The following is a 16,806-nucleotide window of genomic DNA, read 5'->3' as shown; positions in this document are numbered from 1 at the left end:
AATTTGCTTTCATGAAGGAGGGGTGGTTTATTTCTCTCCCGCACACATACTTTTCCCTGCTTTCCCTCCTTGGTTGATGCAAGGAAGCAGTTCTCTTGCAAAGCCACTTCTGCTTCTCTGTGCCAAGAAACCATAAAGGTTCACTCACGTGCCAAGGGATTCTGCTGCAGCACCTCACAGTGGGTATAAGCCACCAACCTAGATGGCTTTAAAAAGGATTTGACAAATTGAGAGGGTTAGGCTATCTGGCCATGTTCTCCACTGTTGGAGGCCATACGCCCATGAATGCCACCTGTAGGAAACCTCAAGAAGAAAGAGTTGCTGTTGCACTCAGGTGCTGCTTGTGGGTGTCCTAATCGGGGCACGGAGAACAGAACGCTGGGTGCTAGATAAGCCCCCAGCCTAAGCAGACAGGTTCTTATGTTCTGAACATCCTAGGTTGTTTTAATTTTATTTTGGGCACGGTGGGGGAGCAACTTTCTAACCCTTATGGCCAAAGGATGAGTCTTGAAAGTTATGTAGTGAGAATCACACTGAAATCAGGGTGTGGGAAATGGCAATGCTTTCTATGCTCTAAAGGTGGGGAGGGGGAGTTGTGCCTTGCTAAATAGGATTTTTTTGTTTTGTTTGTTTCTCCACAGCCCTGACAGGAACAATTAATTATACCACACATGAAAATCACTTCACTGGCATTATTTATGGAGGTTGCAAAATTAGGCACAAATGCGATTTGTAGGGGTTGGGTTTTTTTTAAGTACAGCGTGTGCGCACACTGTCTCAACTCTTCTTCATACTGAACAAGGGAGGCTGGAGAATGGTCTCTTTGCAAAAGGCATTCTGTAGCTAGTCCCTCTCTGTCAGGGAGGATAGGCGAGTTCCTCACAGCAACCCATCCTGCCCCTTCACTATGGCCTTCTGCAGCAATGCTCACAACTGTTCACTTTCACAGCAGACAATACTGGCAGGGTCCCAGCAGCATCCACACTGGTGGTTTCACTGGGGGAGAACACCCCCGCGCAGTTTTCTGCTCTGCAGTGCAAACTTATCTGTTACATCATATTCTCGCCCTGCTTCACAGTTCACAACTTTCACGGCTCGTTTATTCAGTACAGGTTGTCCTGAAACAAACCCAAATTGCACTACAAAGTCGGCGCATGCTTCAATTAATTAATTACACAGGTTGTTGGGAACGTGGCTTCACAAATCCCCATACGCCTCTTGTGGAGGTCCAATGCCACAAGCACAGAAAAGGCCCCCAGAATCCCTTGCAGTCTATCGCAAGGGGATTCTGGGATGTGCCGCCTACAGCAAAGCCACACAGCACACAATATTCCCCAGAGCTTGCTTTCCCTTGGCAGGTGGACAGGACCAGACTGTGGGCAGCACAAGGCCCCACATTAAGCCAGACCAAAGACTGAAAGGTTGGCTTTGGGCAGCCAGGCCACCATGACTGCCCAATCCTGCTGCCAGCCACACACAAAGCACAAGACTTCCCTGCTCTGCAAGTCTTTTATTGGGCTTCCAATGCCCCAATACTCTGGGAAAGGAGAATCTGCAGCCTTCTAGATGTACCTAAACTAAACCCCATACCCTCTCAGGCCACTGCCCAGGCTGATCGGAAGCGACATACCTTAGAATCCAATGCCATCTGGATTCTGGAAAGACACAGGCTGCCTGTCCCTGGCAAGCTATCTGTGCATTTCACGTATAGGGAGCTGCCTTGCTTAGGAGCCCAGCCCTCAGTCACTCTAGCTCTGTATTGTCTACACCTGTGTTCTTCAAGCTTGGGGCACCAAATACTGCTGGATAGGGGTGGGAATATCTGGTTTTCTACATCACAATAGATCACCAGCTAAACTTATCGATATACCGATATATCACAATGTCTGAAATAAGGATAGAGCATTGGCTGGCTTCACGGTTTTCCCCACATAGTGATTTTAGTATAGCAAACACCCCCCCCCCCCAAAAAAATAGCCAGGTCAAAAATTATGAAACTCATATCACAATATGGACTTCAAACTGGTTTTGGATGATAGATTGCCCAGCCCTACTGCTGGATTACAACTCCCATCATCCATCTGCTTAGCAAATGGTCAGGGAGGATGGGAGTTGTAGTCCAACAACATCTGATGAGGCCCAGACACCAATCAAAACCGACAGGCAGTGGCTCTCCCGGCCCCACCTGGAGGTGATGGGATCAGGCCAGAGACCAGACACCCACAAGGACATGAACCCCTGAGGCTGCCTTACACAGTCAGGCCAGCAGGGCACCCAGCCTAGTAATGTCTGCTGCAACTGGCAGCCTCTCTCCAAGGCTCCAGGCAGAGGCCTTTCCTAGTCCTCATACCTTAAGTCGTATTTGCCGAAGACGGCAGGGGTTGACCCTGGGGCTTTCTGCACCCAAATATCCCCCCCCCCCCGGCCACAGAAGTCAGACTGGCCCAAATCTTGAGCCCAAGGAACCCCGCACCTCCACCTCCTTGGAACAGCGTTGCCCCTTCTCCTGCCACCAGGCCACCCGCTGCAGTCACAATACAACTCTGGTCTGTGCTTTTATTTGGCCCATCGGTATCAACAAATCCTGAGTCGCGTCTGGAGGTTACCTCCCCTCCCCGCGTGCCCCCTCCCCCGAAGAGATGTTGCTAAAATTCCTGCCTTCGCTCAATGTTCAGCAGCTCAACTTCAAAGATTAAGGTTGCGCCACCTGGGGAGGAAAAAGAAAGGGACATCAGGAGTGCGGGCTGGAGGGAGCGGTGCTGGGAAGAAGCACTACCCACCCCAACCCGTAGAGCAGGTGCCAGAGGGCCCCTGGAAGCTTTGATGGCCCCACAGCTGACTGCCTGGAACTCGAGCGGGGCCACTAGGCTTTGATCCCTTCCATTCTCATCTCCTGGTTTTCAAAAGGCCAGCAGGGAGAAGTATCAACACTTCGCTTGGGGTGGGGAGGAAGCCCCCGCCCATCTCTTCAGAATCCATAGCAGGACTGATTCCAAGGGGGAAAGGGCATGCACGATTTACCTGGGATTTTGGGTGGTGCTCCCCGGTCCCCATAACCTGTGAGCAAAGGGAGAAAAATGGCAAAGTTACCCAAGAGATCAAAGAGTTCCCATAGTGCAGGGATGGAGCGATCTGTGGGATTGTTGTGGGATTTCAACTCCCACTGACCCCTGCCAAAAAATGATGATGGCAACTCCTTAGAACATCTTGCCACTGCCACCTCCCTGGGGCAGGTTCCCAGGAGCCCAATTTCTTCCCCCTCCCCATCCCACATTCCAGCTCCTCACCCAGCTCAGAGGGAATGACCAGCTTTCTCTTCTCACCCTCGCACATCCTAGAAAGACCAAAGGAACAGTATAAATTCAGTTACCAACCAAATACAGTACACGGCTTTGCTGCTGTATAAAAGCAACACAAAACAGGAGGGCTGGAATCTGACTCGAAAATAATTACTTCATTCATATCACTTAACCTTCCCTTCTAACGTTGCCTAGGGGCAGCTATCAATATAAAAATTACATACAAATGAAAAAGAAGCACACTAAATGTAGTTAAGACTGGAGAGAAACACAGGATAGATGAACCGTCCTGTTTAACAAGACACTTTAATAAATAAAATGAGCCGGGACAGATGGATTTTCAAAAGACGGCAAAAGATCATTAGAAGATGCCAGCCAGATCTCCTGGGTGCAATTGCACAGAGTGCTCTCCCCCAACATACCCGCCAAAGGTGCCGCAGATGCAGCTGGAATACATCACAGGCCCTTCCTTGAGGTCATGCCCAGATTATGGACTTCTCTGCTCTTTATTAAAAAAAAAAGTTCCAGGAGACCCAAATAAATAAAGTTTTAGGAGCTTTCCAGCATCCTTTGAGAAGGGAGAGTGAAAATCTGTGCTTCTGACTTGCCACTGGAGAAATTGCTTCGTTTTCCCGTTTGGGTGCTTGAAAACCAGCAACCACAACACAGCGGTCACTGCCACACCTGATCCCTGCTGGAAGGAAGAATTTACCCAAGCAAGCCCTGATCCCAGCCTTTAATGACTTGTCCAGTCCCCAAGGAGAAGATAAACGGCTGATCACGAGTCAGGCTGCTGTCGAACTCTGTCCCATCCTCCAGCTTGCCCTATGAGAGAGTGCAGAAGTTAAAAGGGGTGTAAGCCAGCCAGGGTTTCTTCTTAAAACACCCAAGATGCTGTGCTTATTATCCCAAAAGAAGAAGAGCCCTGTGAAGTAAGCCCAAAGAGAGCCCATCTAGTCCAGCACCCTGTTCTCACAGTGGCCAACTGGATGCCTCGACGGGAAGGCCGCAAGCAGGACCCAAGCGCAACTCTTGAGAGCCAGTGTGGTGTAGTGGTTAAGAGCGGTAGTCTCGTAATCTGGGGAACCGGGTTCGATTCCCCGCTCCTCCACATGCAGCAGCTGGGTGACCTTGGGCTAGTCATACTTCTCTGAAGTCTCTCAGCCCCACTCACCTCACAGAGTGTTTGTTGTGGAGGAGGAAGGGAAAGGAGAATGTTAGCCGCTTTGAGACTCCTTAAAGGGAGTGAAAGGCGGGATATCAAATCCAAACTCTTCTTCTCTCCCCACTTGTGATTCCCAGCAACAGACATTCAGAGACATACAGACAAGGGAGCCAGTGTGGCTAGCAGACACTGATAGCCTGGTTCCTCATGGATTTCATAGAATCATAGAATCATAGAGTTGGAAGAGACCACAAGGGCCATCGAGTCCAACCCCCTGCCAAGCAGGAAACACCATCAGAGCACTCCTGACATATGGTTGTCAAGCCTCTGCTTAAAGACCTCCAAAGTAGGAGACTCCACCACACTCCTTGGCAGCAAATTCCACTGTCGAACAGCTCTTACTGTCAGGAAGTTCTTCCTAATGTTTAGGTGGAATCTTCTTTCTTGTAGTTTGGACCCATTGCTCCGTGTCCGCTTCTCTGGAGCAGCAGAAAACAACCTTTCTCCCTCCTCTATGTGACATCCTTTTATATATTTGAACATGGCTATCATATCACCCCTTAACCTCCTCTTCTCCAGGCTAAACATGCCCAGCTCCCTTAGCCGTTCCTCATAAGGCATCGTTTCCAGGCCTTTGACCATTTTGGTTGCCCTCCTCTGGACACGTTCCAGTTTGTCAGTGTCCTGTCTACTCTTTTAAAAGTCATCACTACATCTTAATAAAGTGAATTCCATAGCTTTAACTATGTGCAGTTTTAACTAAGCACATTTATACAAACACCCTCCACAGCAGGAGGATGGCCCTCTTGTGGCCCTCCAGAGTCCAGTCATCACTGGACTACAATCCCCATCATGCTGGCTGGGCTGATGGGAGTTCAACAACATCTGGAGGGCTGAAAGTTCCCCATCCCTGCTCCACCCTAGTAAAGAAACCCCAGGGTGTTTCAGCCTTGCTCTCTCACTGACTGACTAACTAACTCAGGGCAGATTCACACATGAGCGCCTATCACTCAGTGATTCACTGCTCCACTGCAGAAAGTGACGCATAAGAACCTGAGAGGCGGAAGCCCTGCTGGGTCAGAGCAAAGGTGAGTCAGGTCGAGGGCCCTGTTTCCTAACAATGGTTAATGAAACGCCTGTTGAGAAGGCCACAAGCAGGACATGAAATTAATACACCCACCCTCTTTTCCCCTGCTGCTCAGATGACCAGGGGCCCTCAACTCTGGAATCCTGCCACCATACAGAGCAGGGATAGCTGCCAAATTGAGGTGGTTTTAAAAGGGGATTATTTATTTACTTGGTACATTTCTGACCCACCCTTCATGATTCGATCCCAGGTCCACTTACACATAAATTTTTAATTTATAAAACAAACACATCCCTTAAAAAAAACTTAAAAAGGGAGGACAAGACTATCAGTGGCTACCAGACACTAATCTCATGATGCAACCTCCAGGATTGTTTTTGAGTCCCATTAGCTGGGGGAAAATATTGCTGTCATGCTTATGGGATTCCCAGAAGGATCTAACTGCATAAAAGAGAGCTCTGCTGCATGAAGCCAGTGGCCCATCTAGTCTAGCACTCTGTTCTCAATGGGAAGCATGCGAGCAGAACCAGAGGGCAATGCTGCTCTCCCTAACTGTGATTCCCAGCAACACAGAATTCAGTAGCATACTGGCTGGCTGCTATGGGAAAGAGGAAACTAAACTAGGTAGCCTTTGGTTTGATCCAGAGGAGCTCTGCTTATGTTCTCTGGCCAAACAGAGGTCTGGAAATTGCAGAAAGGAACGAGGTAGAGTAACCTCATGTCCATATGGTTGGAATCAAAGGGGGGGGGGAAGCTCCCCCCCCTTCTCCTCCTCACACAGGGAACACAGAATTTTTCTCTGGTTGTCCATTTCCTGCATTCAACTTGCCACCTAACACAGCAGTCATCAAGCCATGAATGAGCATGTGTGAGTCAGCAAGGATGCATGGTTGAAAAAAGCAGCTGAGCCAAGCATATGCTGCAATGGCAGAATTCAGTTGCTTCAAGAATTCCTTTTTTAAAAAAGCTAAACATCTAGTCCTTATGGTCACAAAAATTTCCGTCAAAGCCTTGGAGATACTCAGAGGGGTTGCTGAATTCAGATGTCAAAGAGTAGACAGTTCCATGAGACACAAGACACATGTGCCTAATTTACAGTAGGATTCTGTTTTTCTTTTATTTATTTCTGTTGAAGCTCTGAACTTGGGTCACCACAGACGTCTGCCTTCCTAAACAAACCCAACCCCACCAACTTACCAACCACACACACACCAATTTTGGCAGGAGTTGCTGACTCTCACTGCTTCAGGTCACGGATGGGGAACCTGCAGACCCTCCCGGCTGTTGGGCTCCAGCTCCCATCAACCACAGTGAGCATGGCCAACGGTCAGGGATGATGGGAGCTGAAGTTTTGCAATACCTGGAGGCAGGCAGGCAGGTCCCCCAGCCCTTCCCAAAGAGCCATAACTCTGTGATGAGAGAGCAGGGGCTGGAGTCTAGAAATGAATGGAAGGCCCAACAGGTTCTCCACTGGATTACAATTCACCCTTTGACAATATGTCTCTCCCCCGTGGCTTCTGGAAAAGACCCCGCAAACCTCAAGTTGCTCAGCTAACACTGACCTGCCCTTCCACATCATGCCTGCAGCACTCACCGTATAATGCATGTGGAGCACATCACCCTTGCGGGACTTGATGGGGCAGTTGTCCACCCGCTTCTTGACCCCAATCTGGAGCTTCCGTTTGCCTTCTGTGCCCAGCACTAGCGAGAAGACTGCACACAGTGCCAGAGCGAGTAACGCTGCTCCCTGGCTCACCTGCATCGCATAAGCTCCTGGAAGGGCAGAAACTGGTTAGCTGGGGAGAGCTCTCTGTGGCTAAAAGTCTACTGTCACCACTATCTCTTGCTTTTCTGATCACAATGTTACAGGAAGGAAGAAATGGAGCTGGCTTCCTGGCAGTGCTGTCGCTGCCTTTTATCAGGAGGCAGGGGGAAGTTGGAGCTGTCTATATGCACCAATGGGAGTACTTGAATGGCTCCACCAGGGTGCCCACACAGCCCTGATTTCCCCAACACTTCACCCCTCCCTATAAGCAGCAGTGACATTGCTGCTGGCAAGCAGGCGCGGCAGGCCCGCCCCCCACTGGGCAAGCCACTTCTGCGGAAAGGGATCCATTCAGCAGCTGCCAGACATAGGGTTCGGTTACTGTCCTTGTACATACAGGAAAAGGAATAATGGGGAAGAGCTCCAGTCCTTCCATGCCGACACATACCAAGACATGAGTTCTATTTGGGAAGGTCCACAACACAGTCATAAACACTTGCATTGCATGCAGAAGGTCCCAGGTTCAACTGTCAGGTAGGGCCCTGCCCCGTTTTTCACATGGTGCCCCAATGAACAGAACAGAAGCCTCCTCCCCATGAAGGCCCATCCTTGAATTACAGTAATTCATGCAAATTCAACACTCCCGCCCCAGTCGCCAGCACCCCCAGCTCCTACCCTGGCATGCAACAGCATGCGGTCCATTCAGGTCCCCCCAGGAGCCTCCGGACCCCGACTTACCCGTGCGGCCGGAGGCGCCTTGGACTCTGCTCCCTCCCCTGGTGGCAGCCGCCGCCACCCCACTCCAGATTCTCTCAAGGATACTGGGCTGTAGCCACCCCAGGAATAATCCAGCAAGGTCTCTCTGCTCCACCCTCCCTCCTCCACTCCCTAGTCCTCTAGACAGGATCTCCCACATATGAAATCATCCTTGTTTCTAACCCTTTCCCTCAGGTATGAGCCTAGCATTTCCTCCCCCCTCCCTCCCAGGTGCAGTATCTCCCTCCCCCAACCCATGCCCCCCAAATAGCACCCCGCCCTAAGATACCCCATATCCACCCTCACCTTGCCCCCCTTTCCTAGGGCCCTCCTTACGGAAGGTCCAAACCCTGGTCTCCTCTGCTTCATCTTCTTCATTACAATTTGTCACCTTGGCCCAGACCCACATGATCCCAGCCCCAGAGGGATCCCTCACCTTGTGAATCCAGACATCCCCGGGACCCCCACCCGCAGGAACTGGCTTCTCTCGGGGGATCCAGACCTGGCTACGTTCTGGGGAACAACCGACACCCCTAGATTCGGGCTTCCACTCTCTCTGCTTCCCCTGGGGACTGGCTTCCCGTTGCAGCCACGGCAGCCCCATCCTATCAGAGGCCCTGGCTGGCTTGCGGGGCACCCAGACCTGCCCAGAAGCCTCCGCAGGCTCCCGGTACCACTCCTTCTGGACCCACATCCCAGCTCCCCTTACAGGATCCCTCTGGGGACCCACATGCCCCATGATCCCCCCGGAGTGGCTGCGGCTGACGCCCCGTGCCGGGAACTCTGGTTCCTCGCCGCCTCTTCCCCTGACCACCCCGGGGCCCCCCGCACCCAACTCCCAATCCTCCCTGTGGGAGAGCTGGGTCCCCACCTCTTTGGGGGCGCCCTTTCCTTTCACGGACACAGCCACGCAGGACTCGCAGACCCCCACGCACCACGAGGCTCTCTTCTCCTGCCTCGCTGCTTGGCTGCTCCTCCCTGAGCCGGGCGGAGGGCGGCCCAGGCTCTCCAGGCTCCCGCTGCCTGGGGGACCCCCAAACCCATGAGGCCCCCATCTGCTCATCGTGACTCTCCTCGGGCCACCCTGTCCCTGCGGGGCCTTCCCCACTGCTGGGGCCTGGATCCCCCCATTATCAAGGGCCCCCACGCCTGGACCCCAGGACACCTGGGTCCCTACGTCCCTCCGCTCCAGCTTCCGCGGCCCCTGCGTTTCCCCCGGCCCTGCGAGGCCCTCCTCGCTACCAGCCACCCCCCACTTGGGTGCGCCGGACGCCTTGGTCCCTTCGGGCCCGCTGGAGCCTCCCCGCTCCCTCCAACCCGCCTCTTGGGGCTGCCCCATATCTAGGTCTCCAGGCTGCTGCCGCCGACCCTCGCTCGGTCCAAAGCTCCTGGGCGCCCCCCTTCCCTGTCCCCCCGTCTCCTCAGGACCCCCCATCCGCCCCCCCTCCTCACCTCTCCTTTCCTCAACGGATACCACCCCCCTCTGCGCATGCGCGCCTCGTAACGCTGATTTGCCTAACAACAAGGGAAGCAGCCGTGGGGTCCGCCATGTTCCCTCGCCCGCCCCGAGGCACGTTGGCCGCCGTCACGTGATCGGCGCGGCGCCACGTGACAGGCGCTCGGCCAGCTATTTTATTCAATGACCGGCATTACGATTCTAGTTCTCTTCTCTCGGGACATGGGAGAAATAATCAGAGAAATAAAGGCATGTCCCCCCCCTTCAAAATACAAAAATTATAACGGCCTCGGCTTGCACGTGACGAGGGCAAGGCGTCATTTCCGTTCTGGGCTGAGGCATATGAGCTGCAGTAGGCGCACTGACGTGTGAGAGCGCCCCCTGGTGTTGAAGTGGAGAAAGGGGGCTCCTCGGCCTCTCTGAAAGTGGCCTCGTCTTCATCACGTGGCTCCGATGATGATGATGATGATTACCACGCCCATCTGACTAGGAGGGCCCTAGCCACACTGGGCAGCTTCCAACAAATAAGTCTGTCGTAAAGTGAGCCTCTTGGTGAAATTTTGGAACATATTATTTCCTTAATGCGGTTTTATTTTATTTTTTAATTGTTAATTTAATTTATTTTACTTTCTCCCCATGCATTGTAAAACCTACATTTCAGCCAGCTCCCAAGTGGTTAACAATAAAAATTGATTTTAATTTTTTAAAAAAATCATTGGGCAAAATCTTCCTTGGCATGCACTTTATTTTTAATGTATTCATTGATTTAATATTTTTCATTTATTTCAGCAGTCCAATGCACACTGACATTGGAGCAAATCTCACTGATAGGAAATGGGGCTTACTCCCCAGTAGACATTCATAAGTGATTTCCTACCCCCTGCCCCCGCAGTCAGGTGAATTTACGAACACAAGAACCTGCCTCAGATCTTGGATCTATCTAGCTCTCAGTCTACATTGACTGGTAGTGGCTGTCCAAGATTTCAGTCAGGGATCTTTGCCAGGGATACGTGGAGATGCCAGGGATCGAACCTGGAACCTTCTACATGCAAAGCAGATGCTCTACCTCTGAGCTATGGCCCTTCCCCAAATGTGCTGTACCCACTGCATTGCAGCCTCTCTTTGTATGATGCAAACCAAACGAGTAAGAGGAAGGGGTCATTCACCCCTGATCCTCTAGTATTTTTGTGCGCCAACACCCATCCTCCCTTCCTAGCTTTTAGTAGTGGCCTTGGGAAAGGTGGCTGCGGAGAGAGATTTCTCCCCCCAACTCAACATGCAGGCCTCCAACTGGACTCTGTAAATATTGACTCTTCCAAGGTTAGGGCCAAAGTCTGCTTGGAAACCCCACAAGGCTGCTTTTCCAAATGCCCATTCCTGGGAAAGACATGGCCCTGTGTCCCAGGCTGCCTATAGGACAAGGGAGATGAACCCGAGTTAGGAGGCCCCACAGGTCCCCTCCACTTCCAAGAATCTTGTTTCTGAATGTGGCCAAAGGTCACTCTCATCCAATGCCCTGTTTCCAAGGCCGGCCAGTCAGATGTTTTTCGGGAAGACCACAAGCAAAGGGATGGAGGAAACAGTCCTCCCCTGTTCTCTGGGTATTGTGCCTCTGGACATGGAAGTTCTATTTTAGCTGTGGCAGTAAGGCTGCTTCCAGAAGGTTGGCAGCACTTGGTATTTACCAGGGCCCCAAGACCCATGGCGCTGCGACGTCTTCTTCGAACAAAACACCCAGGAAGATCGGGAGTAGCCTGGGAGAAGTCTCAGTTTGCACATCAGGGCTCTTCCAAATTATGGGGGCCCAATGAGAGTTCAGTGCCTGAGACCACTCCCAAATCCTGGAGCCATCGATTTTCCTCCATGGATGTGTCCTATCCCATTTCAAAGCCAGGGAAAGTTGCTATCACCACCACCTCCTGAGGCAGCCAATTCAATAAATTAGCAATGCACTATGTGATGAACTAAATTTATTTTGGCTGTTCTGGATCTCTTGCCAGTCAGTTTTGTTGGCTAGCCCCAAGTTCCATTATTACAAGAGAGGGTGGGTAAATCGCCTTCCTACTTTCTTCACGCAACACATACTTTTATCACCCTCTATCGTGCTTCTCTTGGGTGTCTTTGATTCTTAACCCAGGGATGGGGGACCTCAGCCCCATATGGACCATATGGACCTCCACAGCCCTCCATCTGGCCCTTGGGACTCTCCCCAGGCCACACCCCCTCCAGAGCCCAACTCTGCAACCTCCTTGAGGGTTTTGCCTGCCTGGAACCTGTCCTTGAACTGTGATAATGCTCTTGCTTATCTGGATGGGGAATAGAATGTGTATATAGAAACCAACCAATTGCACAAAGGTAAGATTTACATTTGTTACTCCACCCACTTTTGCCTTTGGCCCCGCCCACCCCTGACATGTGGCCCCCAGGAACTTGTCAAGAATAGAATGTGGCCCTCAAGCTGGAAAAATGTTCCCCACTCCTGTTTTAACTGAAAAGTCTGAACTAGAGTTGTTAGGAGACTGCTATTCCCCTCCCACAGCTGCAATTCCCTGGGGAAAGGGATTGGTGGCTAAATCACTCCGGGTATTCTTTTGGTACTGACATGTTTGCCACCCTGGGATCCTTTGGAGGAATTACAGTACTGTACCGTAAGCCCACAACCTGTGTGTATGTATCTTGTGCACATTCAGCCTTATGGACTTGGGAAAGATTAAAAAATACACAGTATTTATTAAGGGGGCAGTTAGGGGGCCAGCATTCAGGAAAAAATACTTCTGCAATCCCAAGCGCCATTGCACCCAATGTGTTTTGACTATGTGCAATTTTGGCTTTAGGTGCAATCCCTGGAACATAATCCCTGTGTAAATTGCTGGCTTATAAATTTATAAATTTAGTAAAATAATAATAATTAGGGTTGGCCCAGGTCAGGAGCAGCCCAGACCCTGAAATTTCGGGGCCCAAACCTGAGACCTAGAGGAGGCCACTGGTGACATCATCAGGGGCGGTCCATCCATTAGGCAAGATGAAGCCACTTGCTTCAGGCAGCAGATCTGCCTCCCCGCCCCAGCAGGCTTTCACCCGTGTCCCACATAACCCCACTGCCCTTGCCACCGCATCAGGGCAAGATTGGTGGCAGGGTGTAGGCAAAACACCTCGGGCTAGCCCTGGGGGTCATAGGGAGACAAGCCCTGGTGTTGTGATGGGGGTGGTTCTTCCTTTGCGCTCCCTCCCCCCACTGAGCCCTGGAGACGGAGGTTAATTGGGAGAGGGGAGGGGAGGAGGGCAGACCCCTTAGAGAGTCTGTGCAATAATTTGGAGCTGGTTCCTGCTGGACTAAAGCTTGCAAGCTGCATGCGTAGTCTTCTTGATCAATTTTCTTTCAGGCACTCTCTCCCACGTGGAGATTTGTGCCTCCCCCTGCCAGCTGGAAGGGGCCAAGCAAACCTGGAGGCTTCAGGGCAGCCCTGGAGGTCTGGCAGCCCTAGGAATAATAGATAGCAGAGTATGGTATGTGACCTGGTCAAGGGGGGGGGGAGAGGCAGGAAGCTCCCGGGCACACGTCAGCCAGAGAAGGGGAAGGGTGAAATATTGTGCAGAGGCCCAGGCGCCAGGGCCGAGGCTGTGAACACACTCAGTGCAAACCCTTCCAAAGAGACCATCGCAATATATTAGACATATATGGTCTGGAGACTAGCCGATAGCGAAATACTGTATGTAAATACTTGCAAGTGTGACAAAATGAGCAGAAAGGAGAGAGGACCACGGACACGTCATCTCAAGGCCAACCAGCCGTTCTAAAGACAAGACCTTCAAAGGCAGCCGTGCTGCCAGCTCAGTGCAGTTTTGTGATGCGATTTAGCCATATATGTCAAAGAGCAACTGTCTGTTTCCCAGCCTCTGTTTTGGTGGACAATTTTGGCCACGAGTTAGAATTGACACCCCCCTCCCCCCAGCACCCTTGGCTCTGTCACTGTCCCTGGTCCAGGAACCAGACTCACAGAGATGTGAAAAGCAATGCTTTTTTGCCGTGCCGCAAAGGGAAAGCTAGTCTCTAGTTCAGGGGTCAACGGGCCAAACCTAATTCACAGGCCAAACATCAGACTTCCCTATTTGTCCCGCCATTTTTCTGCCCCCATGGCCAACTGCCCCACACCTGATGTCATTTCATGGGGAAACTGGCTGTTGTACCTGAACCCTGCAGTAAGTAGGATTGACCCATCCTGTTCAGGAAGTCTGGTTCTGCTTGGGCCACTCCCAAGGGCCAACTTGGACAAATGGGTGGGAAAACCCACCTGCCAATCACTTTACATCAATGTAGCATCAGATGATGGGCATGTGGGCTGTCCCACCTACCTGTTAAAACATTCAGAGAGCTGTAGATCTTTGTGAAGGGCTGGGGAACCTGCCTCCTTCCAGATACTGCTGGACTACAGTTCCCATCATTCCTGGCCACGCTGGCTGAGTCGCAAGTCCAGCAACATTTGGAATGCCCGCATGTAATTATCTGGATGGCAGGGTTTTGCCCAGTGATATGCGTACGAAGGAAGAAATGACAAGCCTTCCCCTGAGCACACGAGGAGTGCATAAGCACACACAGTTTCTAGGATTCAAAGGTTTCCAGGTTGAAGAACCCGTGGCTTCCGCAAATGGGAAGCCTTTGGAGTCCTCGCACGTCCCCATTTAGGATCAAGCTGCTTGTTGTTACAGAGCCAGCTCCTTATTCTTCTACTTATGTGAAACTCACACAGCCAGGATCCCCCCCACCTGACACACACACACTGGCACACACAGCCGGCATGGGCTGGGGAATCCATGCGGAGAAGCACGTCTCCGCCTGGCACTGCCAACGCTGGGCATGGCTGGGCCCATTCAGCCAGCCTGGGAAAGAAAGGAGCGAGGGACTCAGTCATTCACGGGCCCTGAAAAGAGGAGTCGAGTTCCACGGGGCTGGGGAGGGCCAGAGGGAAGGCGCTGTGCTAACAACGGCAGCCCAACTGGAGCTGCAGGAAAAGCCCGGCACTGCTTCACCCTGGCCAAAATACCTTGCCAGTTTATAAACAGCTGCCCATTAGCCATAATAGCTAAATGGGAACAAGTTGAGCAGCTAGTAGACATGGAGCCAAATGGAGCCTCCACAAGCAGGGGCAGTCTGCTCCATACCAGATGCTGGCAGATGCTGGCAATGGTTATTGTCTCCATGCCATGCTTTGTGGGCTTCCCAGGGGCATCTGGCTGCTGACCACTGACGGAAGCAGGATGCTGGGGCAGGTAGAGGGTAGACTCTGGATTTTTGCATCTCTGTGGCCTGGCAGAAGACTTGCTTGTCTCTTCCAGAAATGCAAAGAATGCCCTTCTCAGAATGAGGCAGCCTCCTCTAGGGTATAACAGGGATCCCTTGTGGATACTTTCCCATCCATTCATAGCACCGCCACCCGCTTTTTTTCCTTTTGCAAAACCTTTGGCAGAAAGTCTGCTTCCATGTATTCAGCAGCAGCTGGGGCTAAATATGTTTCACTGAAATATTCCACCAGCACTCCTTTACATTTCCTTCCTCCCCCCTGAGGCAATTTCTAATTTGTAAGCTTGCACCCTTTTACTCTGTCAAACACCATTGAGATCTATAAGGTGTGGGGAACCTTTGGCTCTCCAAATGTTGGTGAATTATAAATCCCCTGGCCCCTGCCCACGCTTGTTGGAGCTGATGGGAGTTGTAGTTCATCAACATCTGGAGGACCAAAGGTTCTCCACATCTGCTGTAGATGAATAGAGATTAAGGTTTTAATGCCACAGTAAACATGCGTGTGCCCGGGATGTTTTCCACTGTGGGCTAATAGCAACTTGGCGGGGAGTGGGAAGGTTTTGATTCAGGAAATGGCACAGGAGAAAGGGTGAAATACAAATTTCCTCCTTTCCTTGAGGTTTTCCAGACAAGCTGGCCACTAGAAGTAGCTGTAATTAAGAACGTGCACCTGAGTTTGATTATTTCCTTCTCCCTCCCCACCCATTTTCCTTTTGTGCTGTGTCTTTTTAGAATGTAAGCCTGAGAGCAGCCATAAATGTCTCATTTACGGTTGCCTATATGCTGCTCTAGAAGTCTTTATTTGGCTGAAGAGCAAAATAAAAATTATTTAAATAAATACATAAAATAAAATAAAGCCTATCTTCCCTGAGCAGCATTGCCCTGGCCAAAATTAGAGTCCCTTCTGGCCTCCATTAGGTAAATTGGGGGAGGGGGATATGGGAAGTCTGCTCACAAATCTCCTGCACAAATAGCATTGCATTTGCTCATGCTTATTCCTAGGGACGTGGGTGGTGCTGTGGTCTAAACCACAGAGCCTAGGGCTTGGCGACCAGAAGGTTGGCAGTTCGAATCCCCATGACGGGGTGAGCTCCCGTTGCTCAGTCCCTGTTCCTGCCAACCTAGCAGTTCGAAAGCACGTCAAAGTGCAAGTAGATAAATAGGTACCACTCCAGCGGGAAGGTAAACGGCGTTTCCGTGCACTGCTCTGGTTCGCCAGAAGTGGCTTAGTCATGCTGGCCACATGACCTGGAAGTTGTACGCCGGCTCCCTCGGCCAGTAAAGCGAGATGAGCACCACAACCCCAGAGTCGTTCGCGACTGGACCTAACGGTCAGGGGTCCCTTTACCTTTACCTATTCCTTATTCCTCCAAACATCTTGCTTTCATTAACTCCAGATTCAACATTTGAATTGACCGCTCCTAGGGGCAGGGGGCTTACCTAACATCTGCTCTAACCTGTGAAGCATCATATACATTGCTAGACTGTTAATTGTTAAGTTGGAGCTGCAACAAGATGCTGCAGCACAGCAAGATGTTGTTTGAGAATCCAGCTAGCTGTGCCCTATTCCAGAACACTCCATTCCATAGCCACCTAATAGTCAACCACCTTTCTGGGGCCATTGAGTATGCTCAGTCCTTACTGGAGTGTTTTTGGGGTTTCCCCCTGACTTAGGATTCTTTTCCTAAATCTTTTGTGTGTGTGCGTGCGCAAGGGGAAATAGCTGCTCTGTTTGGTGTTTGTGTATGTCAGTACATGCATTCATTTGTTTGAGTGGGCAGGCTTATCAACGGTCACTCATAAGCTGAAGTGCCCTGGGCTTCATAAACATTTAAGTAAAGCCAAATTTCCCCAGATGTTTAACCCTGGAAACTATTATGAACGATAACACTCTCACTGTAAAATCCAAAATACCTTTGAAAATACAGCTGAACTCACCCCACACATTGCCTCCTTCTCCCCACCCTGTCCTAATCTAA

General features: G+C 51.1%; 1 protein-coding gene across 4 annotated transcripts; it reads right to left on the bottom strand.

Annotated features, from left to right (window-relative positions):
• Nucleotides 1-2,542: 2,542 nt before the first annotated feature.
• Nucleotides 2,543-9,670, bottom strand: LOC308575002 (peptidyl-prolyl cis-trans isomerase FKBP2-like). 4 transcript variants are annotated; one of them, XM_081173395.1, is made up of 6 exons: nt 9,525-9,670; nt 7,146-7,324; nt 4,012-4,124; nt 3,288-3,334; nt 3,022-3,057; nt 2,543-2,707 (listed from the first exon to the last, which is right to left on the bottom strand). In XM_081173395.1, exons 2-6 carry the CDS (start codon nt 7,311-7,313, stop codon nt 2,646-2,648), a joined length of 426 nt encoding a protein of 141 aa, XP_081029521.1. In that variant the 5' UTR covers nt 7,314-7,324; nt 9,525-9,670; the 3' UTR covers nt 2,543-2,645. The 4 variants fall into 4 exon arrangements, with proteins under 4 accessions (XP_081029521.1, XP_081029519.1, XP_081029518.1 ...); XM_081173393.1 differs by lacking the exon at nt 9,525-9,670 and adding an exon at nt 8,944-9,440; XM_081173392.1 differs by lacking the exon at nt 9,525-9,670 and adding an exon at nt 8,379-8,840.
• Nucleotides 9,671-16,806: the final 7,136 nt, after the last annotated feature.

This window comes from Podarcis bocagei (genome assembly GCF_964188305.1).
Source record: "Podarcis bocagei genome assembly, chromosome: 16".
NCBI classification, from domain to species: Eukaryota; Metazoa; Chordata; class Lepidosauria; order Squamata; family Lacertidae; genus Podarcis; species Podarcis bocagei.
Note: the sequence above shows the minus strand (reverse complement) of the source record. Positions and strands in the feature narration are given on the sequence as shown.

What these genes read in the sequence shown, in the direction of transcription:
- LOC308575002 (XM_081173392.1), bottom strand. Translation starts at nt 8,811, where the DNA reads ATGGGGCATGTGGGTCCCCAGAGGGATCCTGTAAGGGGAGCTGGGATG. An exon ending in TGCTCCACATGCATTATACG is followed by an intron (nt 4,125 to 7,145) that starts GTGAGTGCTGCA and finishes ACTCTCTCATAG; the next exon opens with GGCAAGCTGGAGGATGGGAC. An exon ending in AGCACCACCCAAAATCCCAG is followed by an intron (nt 2,708 to 3,021) that starts GTAAATCGTGCA and finishes TTTCCTCCCCAG; the next exon opens with GTGGCGCAACCTTAATCTTT.